General features: G+C 41.8%; 1 protein-coding gene across 1 annotated transcript in view; it reads right to left on the bottom strand.

Moving 5' to 3' along the window:
* The window catches only part of Pappa (pappalysin 1), a 252646-nt gene that overhangs the window by 12726 nt on the left and 220985 nt on the right, over positions 1–18935 (bottom strand). The window contains exons 20-21 of the mRNA XM_008833486.3: positions 10328–10399; positions 5468–5566 (exon numbers count right to left, since the gene is read on the bottom strand). Coding sequence (XP_008831708.1) covers positions 5468–5566; positions 10328–10399 — 171 coding nt within the window. The remainder of the gene's footprint in view (positions 1–5467; positions 5567–10327; positions 10400–18935) is intronic.

The following is an 18935-nucleotide window of genomic DNA, read 5'->3' on the forward strand; positions in this document are numbered from 1 at the left end:
AGGTTAGGGGCTGGTGACATGTGGTTTGAGATCTGTAGATTTGTATCTTATATCTACTACTCACTGACTGGGTGACCTTAGCCTTTCTAAACCAGAGTTTCATCAACATCCACAACAGGGCTACTGTGCTAATGAAATGAAGTGACATGGAATAGCAGTTAACACTGTTTATAACAGTCAGCTATTAGTAAATACTCACTAGTATGACTTGTTTAGAGGTAGTGAATCCTAATCTCACATAGAGCTCTGTCACTTTACACTCGTGATTTTACCACACTGAGTCTATTTTCTTCCTTGCTGGGTTGTTCTGAACTCTAAATGAGACAATGCGTCCAGAGAGCCCAGGCACAGTTCAGTGCATAGTAGGTGCTCAGTGAAGGCATTCCTGTGATTTGTGAGGATGTTTGCAGTACACCTGTGCTATGGGTTAGTTTCTGAGTTCCAGACGGGATGCTTGGAACTTTCCTATAATACAGAACTGGAGCCAAGGGTACAGGTAGGGATTAAATAGGTGGAACAGGTAAGATCAGAGGTATAAAATGAAGAAAACCTTTCCCCTCCCCTAAGAGGCTTCCTAATGTGGAAGCTTCAGATAGAAGCAGAAATTTCTCCCACTCCATGTAAAACCAGAAGAACCTTCTATCTGCGTATCTCAAGATGTCAAGGATGCTTGGGCAAGGCTGCTACTGGGATAGCTGCCTTCATATGCCACAGGGAGGGCCCCACACCCCAGTTCCCTGGCAGCCTGGGTTCACCATAAAATGTCTCCAGCCTAAACTGGGAGGGCCATGCCCAGGTGCATTGAGAACAAGGCCCTATTCACAGGTATTTTCCTCATCTGAGACAGCCCTATGCAGGAGAAAGAGCAGGACTTGTGAGTCAGACAGAACTCGATTTGAATTTGAACTTTGCCGATCACTGGCCAAGTGAACTTGGGCAAGTCACATGAGTATTTGGAGCCCAAGTTTAGTTTGTCTGTTCTATGAATGTAATAATATTGACCTGTCAGGGTTGACATGAGGATTAAAGAGGAATCCAGGAGAGTGTCTGACATACATGGTAGTTTGCTTGCATGTTTGTATTCCTTTTTTATTATTATTTTTAAAAAATATTTTATTTATTATTTTTATTTTATGTGTATGAGTGTTATGCCTGCATGTAGGTAAGTGCACCCATGTTGTGCAATGCCCATGGAGGTCAGAAGAGACTGTCAGGATTCCCTGGAACTGGAGTTATGGACAGTTGTTAGCTGCCATGTGGGTGCTGGGATGCGAACCTGGGTCTTCTGCAAGAACAGTCAGTGTTCTTAACTGCTGAGCCATCTCTCCAGCCCCTTTACTTATTATTTTTATTCTATGTGTATACGTGTATTGCCTGCATGCAGGTAAGTGCACCCATGTTGTGCAATGCCCATGGAGGTCAGAAGAGACTGTCAGGATTCCCTGGAACTGGAGTTATGGACAGTTGTTAGCTGCCATGTGGGTGTTGGGATTTGAACCTGGGTCTTCATCAAGAACAGCCAGTGTTCTTAACTGTTGAGCCATCTCTCCAGCCCCACATGTTTGTATTCTTGATTTTCCTTGCTATCATCCTCTGTAAACCCATATATGTATACGAAAAGTTACAAGCAGTTGGTGCTTATTTAAAAGGTATATTGGGCAATTTAGTGAGGGAAGTGTGTTGTTAATTTGAGATACATTTCTTCTTTTAGAATCTTGACTTTGAAAAAATCCTAACACCCGTGGGTAACTGAACTAATGATGATAAAGTCATACATGCCCAAAGAGAGTCCTTTAGCTTCTCTAATCCTTCCTTCATATTATAGGCCATGTACCCGACCCCTCCTTTTCTCGCCTCAACCATATTCACTTTCAGCGAGACTTCCTTCCTCCTTAGATATTAATATAAATTCTCGGGAAATCTTTTCTGACCTTCACACTCGTTTTCCTGAAGTCCTGCACTTTTTCTTCATTGCCTCTTACACAAAGGTTCCTGATTCCAGTATTACTAACTCCTTGGTTATCAGGATCCCTAATAGACATGTCTCAGAAAGGCAAGAGCTGCATGTGCATTCACAGCCTGGTCCAGAGAGAATGTTTAGTGGACAGTCAGTTCCCTGGAAGAAAGAAGCCTGGGGCAATGGGACAGGCCGACAACACGAAGTAGATGTCAATGGAAAGATCCAAAACTACACATGCAATGTAGATGCAGAAGGAAAGATATGAAGAATGGAAAGATGAGGATTCACGTTCAGAATCATCAAATATCTGACTTTGGGTCCCTTAGAGAAAAAGCAATACTTACATCAGGGCCCTGTAGTCTAAAGTTATTGCAGCTGCGTACATCTCAGAAACAGTCAAATGGTGCCTCGGTGTTCTTAAACACACACATGTACACACACACACACACACAGAGCATGCACATATGTACACATTGTAAATAAAATCACTATAATAACTTGGAATCTACACCTGAACTTCAGTATCATGACATCATCTCCCCACCATGTACTCGGTAAAAAGAGTAATACATTTAAAGATACTCTCCCCTCCAAAAAACAGACTTTTATAATATTTTAGTTTATAAATTACAGTACATAGGAAAATTATTTTAGCCAGAGGTACTCTTTTGCCAACTTATGATGTCAGATGGTGTTGCAATTCTAGAGAAACTTCTATTTAAAACACAAACTTCACTCTCTATTTTTAATAACAGACTACTCAAATGTGGTAAAGTCTAAGTTATATTCATTTAGAAACAGATATTAAGAGACTTAAAGATGCTTATAATTTCAATCTAGTAATTTGAATCCTAAGGGCAAATTATAAAGGAATAATTAGTGCTATAAAACTACTATCTGCAAAGAAGCTGAAAGAACTCAAAAGTTCAAAAGAAAAGTCAAAGTGAGTGGTTATATAACATAAGTTACTGCCTGCCACAAGCAAATAATCAACAACACAGCAAAAAATTACACCGGAAAAGCTCACAGAAGTGGTAGATTATTTATACATGTAAAATTTCCTATGCCAAGTAAATAAAACTAGATCCCAAACAGGAAATGCAGAGATGCGAACAGAAACGTATATGCCCTGACACAAAATATATAAAATAAGACACACCAAAAAGACGGTGTCCCTGTCTTCACTGATGTAGCCGCTGATGTGTTACCCTTGATTTAGTAAATAATAGCCCACCTACCCACAGGAAAGAAACTCTAAACTCAGTGCGTCACACACAAAAGTAAGACATGAATGTTGGAGGGGACTTTTTGAAAAGAAGGGTTCCAACGACAGGCAGAGAGGGATAAGACAGAGGAATGTGGGGTGTGTGTGAAAATGACTAAAATTCATTATATAAATGTGTAGACCTCTCAAAAAATGTGTAAAATTCAAAATAAACAAAAAGCAGTGATTTTATTCGAGCTGAAAGAGATTAGATAAATTCTTCTGTTCTCTTCTTTCTGGATTTCCCCACAAAAGGGAATATATATATATATATATATACATATATATGTATATATATAAACACATATAGTCGCCAAACCTAATATATGGTTTTATTATTAGAGAATCATAAATTTATTAACAGGAAACTGATTTTATTCTTCTCTATTAAGCAGAATATTTATTTCTTCAGTGTTCTATCAAAAGTACAAAAACCAGGGGCTAGAGAGAGGGCTCAGCAGCTAAGAGGACTGGCCACTCTTGCAGAGGACCTAGGATCGGTTCCCAGCACCCATATGGCAGCTAACAGCTGTCCATGGCTCAGTTCCAGGGGATCTGACTCCCTCTCCTGACCTCTGTGGGCTCTGCACAACATGGGTGCACTTCCATATATGCAGGCCTTGTACTCATATGCAAAAAATAAGAAATAATAAATTTTTTTAAAGTATGAAAATCAAAACCACAGGTCAGACATGCTAGAAAATACTGCCCACTGAAGGACTGGCTGATTCTAGATAAGTCCAGTTTTCTTCTTTGTCAGCCAACAACTGTTTTCAGCTTATTGTCTTATTGTCGTGCAAATATTGATAGTTAATAGCTCTAGTTTGAGTATATTCCTAAACAACCCTGCACTGTAAGGCCTGATCATGTTTCTTAAAGCAACCAACTTCCTTAAGGATGTTTCAGTACCAAAGGCTTAAGTTGGGAGCCAGGAACTTGATCTGTTTGTATCCTTCATTCTGCCATCTGGCACAAACCATCCCTCCTTTATGGGCTCAGTGTCCCATTAATGAAACAAAAAGTTTTTGACAGATAATCATTGAGAACTCTTCAGCTGTGACTCTGATGCCTTTCCTTTCCTGTTTTAGGAACTCAGTTCCCAGCTCTTTCAAATGAAATATTAGAGCAACTGAGCTCCAAGATTGAGCAACTTTTCATTTCAGATGGTAGATGACTCTGAACAAGAAGAATTTCCCACGAACACATTCATCACCTGAAAGCTGCTCAGCTCCCAATGCCCTGGTTTATCACTCCACTCTCAGCTCTTGGCTGGGCCTCCAAACTCTGGTCCTACCTCTACTCGGGGAGCAAATGAAGGAGGCCATTTTTCAGGGGCGCTTGAAGAACATCTCATATAATGTTCCAGTTTTACTACAAACATTTTATATGCATCCTAATGTCACAGACAGAAAATCATAGCCAAGACCCCTCTACCACAGCTTCCAACATGCACTCCCAATTCCACAGACAGAAAATCAAAATTGATTATCGGGTGTTTAACAGGCTTAAACGTCCTCATTAGCAGTGCCCCATTCTCTCTCCTCCCCTCTACGTTGGACATATTACTTAAATTATGTGTGCTCAAGCTGGGTGTGTTGGCACATAGTTTTAATCTCAGCACTTGGGAAGTAGCCGCAGGCAGATCTCTATGAGATCAAGGTCAGCCTGGTCTACATACTGAGTTCCAGGCCAGCTTGGGCTACATAGGGAGACCCTGTCTCAAGAGACCAAAAGAGAGAGAGAGAGAGACAGAGACAGAGACAGAGAGAGACAGGGAGGAGGAGGAGGAGGGGGGAGAAGAGGGAAAGGGAAGGGGGACTGGAGGAGGGGGAGGGGGAGGGAGAGGGAACACATGTGTGTTCTCTCCAGGACTTCAGCCTCCTCTCCTTGCTATCTTCCTCTTCCTTCCCTTCACCCTTCATGTTGTAGTTTAGATACCACTCATGATTCAGGGCCTTCTCTGACCACTCACCCAGGCTTCACAGTACTCTGTATTTAAAGTACTATTATACTTCTATATCTGCTTTCATACCTGACCCTAAGTTTCGAGGACCACCTCTGCAAAGATCATCCAGGGCCCAGTACATGATATTAAATTAACGAAAGCACTAAAGCAAGAAGTGATGTCAAACGTGAAGATAGAACACTAATACAACCGGATCGTCTAACATGGAGAAGCGACCCTCATCAGCAAGGCAGAGAGCCACGCAGGTGGCAGCTGTGAGCAGCCTACATTGGTGTACCTTTTTGGTCTTCACCGTGGATGTGCAACAGTCCCCACCGTCGTAGTTGCAGAAGGCTCGGTTGTTGATGGCATCACAGTAATTGTCTCCCATGAATGGCTGCAGGGAGGAAATGAGTCTTTGTTATTTCCTGGCCTGAGTGTGAGCTGCTCTCAACAATCCAGGGAGGCCTTTACAGTTGTCTGGCCACCTCTCATTTTCTTATAAACCTCTATAGTAAGCTTATTTGGCCTCAAATTCCAGCACCTCCTCAGAAAAGTTATCACTTTTACCATTTATACACATTCTTACGTGCCATATATTTCCCTCCTGGCATATGGTTATGCTGACGTATTCTTGTTTGCTGCAGTTAAGAAAAAAACCAACAAAATATGTCCCGTCCTTCTTTCTGAACTAGATGGTACACTTTACTTCAAAGACTAACAAAATTTGATACCGCTTCTACTTTTCCCAATTGTAGACAATTTTTTTATTTAATGGATCATGTGTAGATCAATTAGGAAGCTGGATGCAAGGTATGTGAATTGTAAATATAAAACATAAGATTCACAAGAATTAGGGCCATGGATGTATGTATTAATGGTGGCTCCAAAACCGAGGAAAAGATGGTAGGTAGTCAAATTACCACTAATCTAATCCCTGGACAATTTTAAAGGCAAAGGCAGCAGAATGTTTGTTGACTCCATTATCCATATTTCCCCATTTCAATATTTAACACACCATATTCTATGTCTATTTAAGTTTCGACAGTGGGTGTAGGACTGTAAGCTTTTTTTTTTTTTTTTTTTTAAAAAAAAAAGCAATGTCTAGTTCATCTGTATTTCCCAATCACCCAGAAGCCTGCCTGATTAAGCATGTTAGAAGCCTCTGTACCTCCTTGATGAGAAAGAACATGTCATCATCATTTGAGACAGTCCATCCCAACACATCATCTAAGATCCACCTGTGATCATTGCTTCTTCCAACCCCGACTGACTCTAGAGAGAATCAAGTTCATAAAGAGTCTGACCTGCGGCATGACTGGCTTTTGCATCCCTGCTCCAAATTCTTGTGATCAAAGAATTTATTTCTCCAACTCATCATGCCAGATTTGCATTTTTGTGCTGGATAGCTTTAGTGTCAACTTGACACACCTGGGTTGAGGGAGCCTCAACTGGGGAATTGCCTCCGTTGGACTGGCCTGTGGCCATGTCTGTGGGGCATTTTCTCGATTGTTGAGTGATGTGGGAGGGCCCAGCCCACTGTGGGTAGAGCCACCCCTGGGCAGGTGGACCTGTGTTGGAGAAGAGAACAAGCCAGGGGCCAGGGGAGCAAGCCAGTAAGCAGTGTTCCTCCACGGCCTGTGCTCCAGCTCCTGCTCCCAGGTTCCTGCCCTGAGTTCCTACCTTGGGCTCCCTAATGAACTGTGACCTGGGAGATGTAAGACAAATAAATCCTTTCCTCCCCAAGTTGGTATTGGTCAGAGTATTTTGTCACAGCAATGAAGAACAAACTAGGACAATTTTATTACTTCCCTATTAGAAAGTAAAAGAAAGCATAATAGTAAGTGATAAGCTCGGATGTGTGTGTATGTTCACATGTGGCTGTGAGTTCGGGAATAACTTCGCAGTGAGACTACTGTGCCAAACACAAGAGGACGTTCGTATTAAGGTAGATGGGCACAAACAACAAAGCAGAAGCCCTTTCTTTTGTCCTGTGCCTTAGATATACTGAAGGGTGATATCTGAATTCTTCCTCATATAATATGTAGGCAGCATAGTTAAAGTGGCTTATTATTCCTCCCTAGAATGAATAAATCTAGATTGTAAAGGATCTGTTAGCTTCCCTGTGCGGTCTTTTTCATATGAGCCCTTTTCTGTACCCGTAGGCATCCATATATCTATACATCCATCCTCCCATCCATTTACCTGCCTACCCATCTACCCATACAAATCTTGTACTATACTAAAGAAAAAGGCCTTTAATCAAATAATCACACATTTAATTGGCCAATTTCAACTCTGATAGGAGCTATGAAGGGGGGGTACTTGGTCCTATTATAATAAAGCATTTGTTCTTGTCTCAGGTTGCTCTGTGAAAATGTCCCAGAGGAAATGACATTTCAGTAGAGATCATAATCATGAATAAGAGTTAATTAGATGGGTTGGAAGAGGGAGGATTTGGGGAGAAAAGGAATGGCTCTGCTGTGTAGAATTTTATCCCATGTTGGGCTGTTACTTGGAATACTAATGCATTCAGACAAACAACCCATCTCTCAGGATCTAGCTAAGAAATCATCTCCCACCTACCCACCCAATGCCATTTCTAGTAAACGCGGAATGAGCTGTGCTTCCACAGCCATTTGTGCTTGCTTGATTAGTCTTGGTACATCATTTTAAAATTTGATCTTTATCTTCATTAGTACTATAAGTTTCTAATGAACCAGAAGACATGTATCATCCAGGTTTATGCCATAAATTTCCTTAAAAAATATTTTGCGACTTAAACAAAACTTAATCAAATATATGCTCAATGACTATGTAGTAAAAATGGCTAAAGGAATGGTGGATGTTGGGTGGGTGGATGGATGGATGGATGGATGGATGGATGGATGGATGAGGGGCACAAGATAACACAGATAACTCTGAAAGAACATAGCTATGATTTTAACTTGCAAAAAATCATGCATACCCCAAACCTAGGATAGTGATAGGCCTATATAAGGGGCTTTGAACAAACCAGTGAATAATTGACTTAGACACTGTTTTGAGCAGAGGGAAGGGGCTCAAAATCCCTAGACCCTTTCTCTATCTTGACTTCATCTAGACACTTGAGGCTTGATAACCCATTCCTGGCCCCAGCGTGTGCTTCTTTTGAGCATCCTTTCGACCTTAGATAAGACACGGACTATTAGTTCTGAACTAAGGAGGGCAGAAGAAGATGAGGGGTACCTGCAAGGGCAAAAGAGATAACATCACTGTTAGGGCTCAGTGCCTGACAGGTGAGGGTCTCTTGGCTTCACTGCTGAGTCAAAGGAGGGATCAAATTCTGCTGTCACACTGAATGCCCAGACTGCCAGCTCAGCAGAATGAATGCCCAGGTAACTCAAGCTGCCTTTTCCAAAAACACAGAACTGATCCAGAGAGATGGGAAATAGTAACAGCTGCAAGGCCCATGGCCCTCATTTTGCCATTTCTGGCTGAAGCTTGAAACAATGGGAACTATTGAAGACCGTTTACTATCTGTCCTGAGAACATGCACATCTTCTAGAAGATGCACATCACTAGCCACGGCAGAAAGAAGTGTGTGGCCCCTACTGCTATGGGACACTGCCAGGAAATGGCTATGAGTAGGAGATGCACAATAGAGGGGAAAAGGCAGCAGTTTGGCTGTCAGATCTGGACTCATGCTTTGACTCAGTTGGCTGTGCAAACTTAGGCCAATTCGTCCCTCTCTCTCATTTTGCTGTTGTAACAGCAAGCAGGTAGAACTAGGTAACGTTAGGAACATTCTCGGTTGGGGAATTTCATCAAATTACACAGAAGATCTCTGTCTGAGCCTCATTTTTGGTGGTTGAGTTTAGATAATTTCTTCACTTAATGAGAATTTCTAGTTCTGACAGTTCCAGTTCATACCGATTTTTTGAGGACATGAACTGGGTTTCTCTATTTGTGTTTTCCTTTGTGGACTCCTGAGACCACAGAGCTTTGACATCTGCCTGAGAGTGGTTGTGAGCCTCCTTTCTGCCTACGTCTGAGAGGAATGAGAGTACACACGTGTTTCTATGCATTGGTTGGGGACATCCTATGGCATCCTCTCAGGAGATGACAAGGAAGAGACAGATTGATCAGAGAAGTGACTGGTTTTCATGGAAGCCCCTTACCTTAAGAACACAGCTGCATCCCAAGAACCTGCCTGCTGACTTCAACCCCAAGCTTGTCACTAACACACAGAACCAACTCCCCATAATTCTAAGCCCCAAGGAATGGCTTAAGTGGGAAGTCAATGACTTTGAGCGTCAGAAAGGATCTTCCACTTTGACTTAATAGATGTGTCTAAAGTGTATAGATTACTGTGGCGGATGAAAAAATAGTAAATAAATAAGATGTGGGGTGAGAAAGAATTGATCTGGAAGCAGTAGTCATCACTGAAAATGGAAATTAAAAGAAAAACGCTCTCATACAGCTCTATAAAAGCAAAATGTAATATTGCTAATAACAATCTTGGTATATTATTTAGGCTAAATCAATATGGCCTCTGTCTCTTCTTTGCCTTGTGTGTGTGTGTGTGTGTGTGTGTGTGTGTGTGTGTGTAAATGCATATGTGTATGCATGTGTGTGGAAGCCTGGGGTAGATGTCAGCTGTCTTCTTTGATTTCTGTGCACCTTATTTTTTGAGACAGTGTCTCTTACTAACCCTTGAGCTCACTGATTTAGTTAGACTGCCCAGCTGACAAGCTCTACAAGTACACCTGTCTTTACCTCCCCAGCATTGAGATTACAAGTGTCCACCACCAAGCCTGGCTTTTTATGTCAGTGCTGGATCTGAACTCATGCCCTCATGCTGGCACAGCAATCACTTTACTGACTGTACCATCTCCACAGCCACTGTCCCTTCCTTTTTCAATATAATGAGTATCATGTAGGCCACAGGCTTTAGAGAAAGAACAGCCTGGCTTGGACTTTCCATCCTGTTATGTATTAACTATATTTTTAGGAGGCTTCCTCATAACTCTCTGTCTGAATTCTATCCCCTGTATGATAGAATGAGATTTCTGATCCATGTACTCAATGCTTAGTAGGTCTAGTAAATGATAGTAATTGAAGACGTAACAATGGTAGAATTACTTTCTCACAACTGAGGCCTCTCCTTGGCACTTACCTCACAGCCTTTGACACAGTGGATCAGAGCAGGGTGAGGATACCACTGGAGACCAGCAGTGCAGACAATTCTCTGCAAAGAAATGGAAACAGAAGGGTCAGTTGGGTTTGGGATTGGGAAGGAGCCACCTCTGTTCACACTGCTTTAAATCACCCCACCTCTCTTTGGACTATGCAAGTCCTACCTCACCCTGGTATTTACATGAAGAACTTACCCAGGTGCTTGCAATAACAGGAGCACTGAGATTAAAATAATATTTGTGTTCATTGTATGTGTCATGATTCTTTATTACCTTGGCTGGAGCAAGGTTTGAGGAGAAGCAGAATTGTGGGGAATGAAACATGGGCAGAAAAGTCTTTCAGAAAACCCTTATCTGACCTTTGTCCCACTGGTATAGTTGGGGGTAAGGTGGCAGAAGGGCTCATGTATATGGACGTGTGAGTGTGTGTGTACACATTTGCATGTGTGTATGTTTGTGGTTACAGTAGAAACTTGGGAGAAAAACATGGAGCAAGATTTCTCCCAGCACAAGCTGAGGACCGCTTTTATCAGAACCCTTGTAAGAGGTGCACACAGAAGGCCCCTCCGAGGACAGTGTCCTCAGTCCTGTTTTAAATTCTAACAAATTAGAATCTCTGAGGGCAGGGACTCTACATTTGAAGAACGGGTGTGTCAGATGAAGCTGATATATGCTATAGTTGGAGAATAACTGGACTAGAGGTTGAATGAATGAGCCTCTGGTACAGAGCTTCTTCAGGAGTTCAGAGACCCTTCCTGAAGTCAGAGACCCTTCTTGAAGTCAGAGACCCTTCCTGAGACCCTTCCTGAAGTTAGAGACCCTTCCTGAGACCCTTCCTGAAGTCAGAGACCCTTCCTGAGACCCTTCCTGAAGTCAGAGACCATTCCTGATGTCATGTGTTGCCACTGCAACAAGGACCTGCTAACAGCTTCCTGAAACTGAACACACTTTTTACCTCAAAGAATTGGCTCTTCATCTTGGCATTAGTTGTCTTGTAAGCATCTTACTCCCTCCATGGTGCTTTTCCTAGTGCACTGAGGCAGAGCTCACAGGTATGCACATATATACTTATTTATAGTCTCCTTTAATACTGATAATTACATCAATGATAATGACAGCTAAAATATATTGAGTGCATTCTTGGCACTAATTACTTTATGCACTACCGTATTTATTTCTTGCTATCATGCTGTGAGGTGTGCATTCATCTTATGTCATAGTCAAATAAATTCCCCAAGCTCCATAGCTGTTAAGTGAGGAAACGAAGAATTGAAAAAAGCAATGGTTTCAGAGATGATTTAAGGCAGCTCATAACATAAAATCTAACACGACAATATTTCTTGACGTAAGTGAAAGATGAAACATAACAAAATCAAGACAATAACACTAGTATCAAAGAAATAATGAAAATCCAAGAAGCTCTCCTTTCTAATTTCCACAAAGGCCTCAATTTTCATCCTGAATTACAATTGTTCCTTTAAGAAAATGGCATATCACATGCATGGAGGTACAGTAAGAGGTAGCTGTGTCAGGGACCAGCCATGGCAATATATTATATGGTCAGGGATTGCTCTCCTGGCTGAATGCCAATTGATTAATTTTAATTAAGAAATGAACAGTCACATGGGCCAGAATGTGGGAAATGCATGTGACCAGCCCATTCTCTCCCTGAGGGCAGATATATATGGGAGCCAAAATGTAATTAGTTTCTTGGCAAGCTTCTGACAAAGGAAGTCACATGACTCCAGGCTAGGACTAGGTTGAATGACTTTCTTTTCTGTTCTAGCGCACCTTAGGTTCATGGATTAGTTCTTCCTTGCCTAGAACAGCGTCTGGCACTCAGGGAATACTCAATAAATAGTTGTTTTATGGAAGACTGAACCCATCTCAAAGTAGAGATTTTACTCAACGGAGAATTTTCCCATGTCTTCCTGTCTTCTTGGGTTTCAGAAGAGTATGAGCAATGTCAATCACAGTGTCTAGTTAGTGAAGACTGAATTCAAATAAAGAACTTGAACAAAGAGCATAATTTGCATCTACTATCTAGCCCCTTGCTATCTCTAAGACAAGGCCTTGCTATGTAGCCCAGGCTGACTCAGGTTTGAGATACTCCTGCCTCAACTTCCTGACTGTTGGCATTACAGGCATATGCCATAGCGTCAGGGCAACCACAGAATTTGAAGTAGAGAAGATGTGGCTATGATCTTAACTTCAAAATGATTTATGAAATTCCACTGTGACACTGCTTATTCCATCTATAAAATAAGTGCTGAAAATGTCAAAGGCTTGCTATGATGATACATCAAGGTTCTTTCAGTTGAGGTTTATCTGACATGAGTTCAGAAAGAGGTCTTTTATCCGCATGAGCCTATTTATCTTTCCAAGGTATGTGGACTTTCCACCACCACTCAGGGGACAAGACAAGCCCTTCAAAGTCATGTCCTAGCAACTACTGTATCCAATCAGGTCTTACCTCCATAATCTTTGCCAAAAGTCCAGTAAATTATGAATTTATCAATGAATATCTATTCACACTTCACCCGTCTCAAGACGGACCCTTCTGTGTGCTAGAAAAAGCAAGAAAGGGGACAGGCAGTGGAAGCTGAAGGGAAAGCCAGGCTGTGTGCACCATGAGTTGGGAGATCTCAAAGGTGAGCCTCATTCTTCCAGATGTCAATGAGACATCTGGCCCAGCCTTTCACACCAGGTCTTGCAATATGACTTTATTTCCTCTTTGGGGTGGAAGAATTAACCGTTTTCTCCATGGCTGCAATGATGATCATAGTGCAGAATTAGGATTAACAGTGGTAATGCCAGCAAAGCTGTGGTTGCTTGGCAGATGTTGGGGCTTTTAGAGTAGGATTGGATTATGACGGTTTTGAAATAATCAATGGAATAGTCATTGATCCATTGATAATTTACTGGATTTTTGGCAAAAACTATGGAGGTAAGACCTGACTGGATAGAGTAGTTGCTAGGACATGACTTTGAAGGGCATATCTTGTCCCCGAATCCTTTTTCTGTCTTTCTGCCTCCTGTCTACTATAAGGTGATCATCTTTGCTCCAGCATGTGTCCACACCATCATATTCTACTTTATAAGGGACCCAGAAGCAATGGAGTCCAGCTGCCCTGAACTAAAACCTCTAAAATGATAAGTCAAAATAAATTTTTGCTTCAATAATTTTTTATACTAGTGTTTTTCCAGAGTGGCAAAAGGTGACTAACACAACTACCCATCACCACTAGCAACCAGTCTTCATCCTCACAGAATCACCACCATCATCATAGTCATCATCAAGACATTAACACTTTCACTGTCAGCTGCAACAATACCAACACCATCCTCACCATTCTTTTCCTTAGCCCCAAATCCTCTCTTAAGTGAGTACGAGGCTACCATGTCCTGTGCCTACAGCATTTCACTAATGTATCATTATAACTGTAAACACACTAGTATTTTTTAAAACTTAACATTGTTTAAATCAAGTTATACAGCTGTTTGAAACAGGAAATTTTAAGACAACTCAATAGATCAGTGAATGGGAGCTACAGAGATGGCTCAGCAGTTAAGAGCACTGGTTGCTCTTGCAGAGGACCTGGGTTTGATTTCCAGCACTCAAATGACAACTAACCATCCATAACTCCAACGCCCCCTTCTGACCTCCACAGGCATTGCATGACACAGGTGCACTTACACACATGCAGGCAATACATTCGTAGACATAAAATAAAATAACGAAAAAAAAGATCAGTGAAGGATTACTATATTAGGTTAACCTCCATGAATAAAACCTAAATTGCATGATTTTTAAAAAAATTTCACTAGTTTGGCTTCAGAATGAACAGTGGTTGAAGCCCAAGCCCTCTCCTCAATGTTGAGAAGCCCTAACTATTTCCCTTCAGAGTAACAGCAAAAACAATGTAACGGAATCTTACCAGCCCAACACTGAATGTGTGTTCACATACTAGAGAATCTCTGAAAATGATGACAAATGGGCCTTGTGACAAAAAATTTGAAACATACATGACATATGAGTTTGCATATAAATACTGCTTCTCTTTGACAAGATAAAACACATTCCCTCCAGGTAGATGGCTCCTGCTTTTCAAGCTCAGCAAACTTTTATCAAGATGCTATTTTTATCAAATGTTCATGTCGTTTCAATGTGAAAATGTTTTGTAAATATACATTTACAAATTAACCACCCCCTGGGCTCTTAATTCCCAGAATGTACTCTTTTTTTTTTTTTTTAAACCTCTGGTTATATAAGAGGAAACTGAGGCACCATGAAATGAAACAATCTATCAATATTACATCTAGGCAGTGACCACAGCAATTTTATCTACCTCCATCTGATTTCAAGGTTTAGGCTTTGAACCCTTCATTTTTAAAGTCTCATAGCCTCCAAAACTATAATTATAAAGTAGAGCTCTCTTTTGACTGATGTTAAGACCAAGGTTTGGGAAGGTAGAAAGAGTCTGAGACAAATGTGGAAAGAACAGAGTGTCTCAACAATGAAGACCAGAGAACGTTGTCCCTAGGCAGAGCCAAAGACACCTGAGTAAGCATCTCACAAGGTCTTTCTCACCCCAGGTCCAGCTCTGACCTCCTAGATGTCTGCTCAGATAACTTCTCCTTTGCATGATTTTTAAAGCTTACCAGGAGTGACTCTTATCAATCAACATTATCAATTTTGCCTTTTGTTGTGAGTCACTGTGCGTTCACTTTTATCACTAGTGTTTAAAGAATAGCTGCCAGTTGGAGGCACATGATCGATTGACGTTGAAGGCTGAACGAATAAACAATCAGTTAAATGAATGACTATATGAGCATGTCCATCAGTGAATAAGAAGTCAAGAGATATGGGTACATGTTTCCATCTATGGCTTTCCCTACAGGGTACTTAGTATCTTCATCTGTACCTCAGAGACATACACTTGCTGTTGCCTCTGGTCTTTAGACCCCTGTCAAGGTTTCTCACCATGCTTCTTTCCTTCTTTTCAAGGAATGAGCTTTGTATTCTCTGTCTGCATGCACTACATAGGTTTATTCTTCAAAGTGTGTGCAATGCTCGCCTTTCAGGATGGGATTACAGCAGCTGACTTAGCCACATTTGTTATATCGATTGGGTGGTGGCGATGCCTCTGAGCCTGAGCTCCACCTGTAACATGATGAGAGCACTTACCTTACTGGGGTATGATGGACACAAAGTGGGGCTACAGATGTGGACGTGTCATAACAAACTACCCCATACCATACTTAGTCAATGAATCGTCATTTCCCTTTCCTTAACTTTCCTCCCTCTCTTTTTTCCCTTCCTCCCTATCTTCGCTCCATTCTTTCTCCAGAAGCAACTGGAAAAACCAAAGACTCAGTTACTTGGAGAAATGAAATACTTGCAAGGACGGAAGCTGCATTTTCTACTGAGTGATTCTGCTGGCATCCCCAGCAAGGGGAGGTATGAGAGTACATTGGAGATTCTCCTCGGGACGGGACGGGATACGGAAAGCCCCTCCTCCAGAATTCTAGATACCCAGTCAAGAAGAGCCTATTTTATCCAACGTTTACAAGCCAGTAGCTTCCAAGCTACACAAGCCACAGAAATGTTTGCTTTGGCACACAAGTGCTTAAAAAGGTTGAAATTTTTTGCCAATACTAAAAGCACAGAGATTTCAACTTTAAAAAAAAAACTCAAGATTTATTGTACACCCCCCCCAACACACACACAAATGGAAAATGCAGCCACGGGACACCCACATTTCCGCTTTGCTGAAATCCGCACTCTGAAAACAGCTTTTAAAAAAATGCTATTTTGGGGCCTGTGGAATGGTTAGCAGGTAAAGAGTTTCCTGGGAGATTCTGAGTTCAATCCCTAGAACCCACATGAAGGTGTAAGGAGAGAACCATCTCCACAATGTTGTCTGACCTCCACATGTGTTCCATGTCATAGAGTGCACATACGCATCATTTAAATACTCAGTGATGATGATGATGATTTTTTCACACTTCCCCACAATAGCCACCGTTCCTTGGAGCAAGCCTAGTACCAAGCTAGAGGCATTTTCCTTTTATCATTGAATTTGCATCTCATATCGCCTCATTTTTTTTTTCAATGAGAAGAGTCCTCTATATTTCTGTCTCAAGAATGTACATGTGACAGGGAGGATTTGAAAAGTGGACAGCATAGTAAAACAAACAAACAAACGACAAAACACCACAGTGCTTTTTTCCTAACAGTTCAAAATATGCTCATGAAAGAGGCTTAAAAGGCATATACTATAAGGTTCCAGTTATATGAAGTTTTAAAATATGTAACACTAACCATTAGTGAAAGAGATCCGAACACTGGTTACCTTGATGATGGAGGCATTGTCTGGTAGGTGTGCCAGAGGGTATCCTGGCTAACTGGAAAGGTCCAGCTAGTTTCATTGGCATACACAAGCCTAAAACTTTACCAAGCCTTGTGCTCAGTATTAGCAGGTAGGCTACATCTCAAGGTAAGTGTGTGTTGCATTTTTGTCAATGATTCTGGATTTTAGAAATATTTCTAGTAAACATTATGGTTACTGTGGTGATTTAAAAGAAACAGCATCCTTAGGTTCATGTATTTGAACAATTGGTCCCAGTTGGTGGTGCTATTTGGGGAAGCTGTGGAACTTTTAGGTTATTAAGCCTTGATGGAGGAAATAAGTAATAGGGAGAAGGCCCTGAGAGTTTGTAACTTCACCTAATTCTAGCTCACTCTCTCTCCTGTCTGCATGTGGGGGAAGATGTGATCTCTTAGCTTCCCACCTAGTCACCTGCTGCCAGGTCTCCCTGTGTTATGAACGCTCTCTCTGCAACTACAAACCAAAATAAATTCTTCCTTCCATAAGTCACTTTTGTTTTGTCACAGCAACAGAAAAGTAACCAATACAGCTACTAATGGTAAAAAGCTTCTGTATTTAATAGACAGAATAATATGTTCACTGAGCTTGCCCCACTAACCCACCTGCCTGGTTCTGTAGGTGTCTGAGTTTGTAACACCTAACCTAGGCTGAGTTCTCATTTCAAAAACAGGAAAACTACAGCCTACGGAAGCAACAGGATTTGTTCCAGTTCATCTCCATGAAGGTGTTACGTTGTATTACTTACCTTTCTCATTGCTGTGACAAAATTCCTGACAAAAACATACTTATGAGATGATTTACTTGGTATGAGGTCATGTAGCCTATCATGACAAGAAGGCAATGGAGGCGACTCTATGGTGCCAGGAGCAAAGGGCGACTGGTTCACATTCTTGGTGAATTATAAAACACAGACCCTAAGGAAGAGCCAGGCCATATACTTGAAATCCTGCCCCTACCTTCCCCATCAGCCCATTTTCTCCAGCTAGGCTCTGTCTCCTGATGATTCCACAACCTTAAAACCAGTGCAAACAAATGGGTACCAACTGTGAGGACATTTCACATTCAAACCATAGCACAGGTCTTAGATCGTACCCTGGTCACCTGATGTAGGATCCATAAATATTAGGTACAGAGCAGCAACTATGTGCCGGGTACTGAGGGAGGAACCGTAGTGAACAAGAGGACTGTGAGCCTGCCCATTCAAGCTCCCAGCTCTAGTGCACTGATTACTATGTATAATCTAAGTGTTGACATTCCACCTATCCACAGTCGTAATATACATAGATACATAAGCACATAGTGCTTAGAGTCTGTCACAACTGTTGATGGTGGGCTGCATGGGTTCCAGAGGGCCACAAGAGCCTGTGTCTTCCCAACGTGGTGTTCAGTGATTGACAGGCATTGAGCCTTGGCTCCATGGTGGAGTATTTACACCAGGGAAATGGGAAAATGCTACAAATGAAAGAGAGAGAGAGAGAGAAAATAGAGAGAATAGACCTGCATATTAAACATTTGCTAGCACATCTCTGGCAAACAACCAATAAATGCTTTGTCTTTGTAATTATGACTTTGCACTCTATTGGACCTACAGGGGTGGCTATAATAAATTGGGACCTGCATGGGGTCTTTAGGCAAGTGACTTTTATCTCTGAGATTCCATTTCCCTCATTGGAAACCCGAGGAGCCGAAGTCCATCTACTTTATAGGGGTGCATATATGCATGTATGCACGGTGGGGGTGAACGGTGGGTGGGAAGTTCTGTTTACAACAGGCATCCATTAAATATCAGTTCTGTTCTCACATTCTCTATTCCCTGGGGCAAAGGTGGCCAAGTTGGAACATAGCCTAATTTTTCCACCAACCTCCTCACACTGCTGCATGGAACTACCTCTTAGAAGGCCTAGGAGCCATCCAAGACCTTCCTGGGTTTGGAAACGTCTGCACCAGCAACTTGGTTTCTGCAGCTCTCATTGCACAGGGGGTAAGGGTGCAGCAGAGACCAGCATTGCTGCCTCATTCCTGGAAGTCATCAATCTATGCCCTTCGCCCTCCTCCCTTTTTTTACATTTTTTTTTTTTCCTCCTGGATAATGAGGCCTCCAGAGACTGGTGTAGGTCTGAACATCGTTATGGTTCTCTTGGTAGGCCAGCATCAATAAAGGCAGGCAGACCAGGGAAGTGGGTGGGGGCTGTAACAG

The sequence above is a fragment of the Nannospalax galili genome, unplaced genomic scaffold (assembly GCF_000622305.1).
Source record: "Nannospalax galili isolate Female #2095 unplaced genomic scaffold, S.galili_v1.0 scaffold34, whole genome shotgun sequence".
Taxonomy (NCBI): domain Eukaryota; kingdom Metazoa; phylum Chordata; class Mammalia; order Rodentia; family Spalacidae; genus Nannospalax; species Nannospalax galili.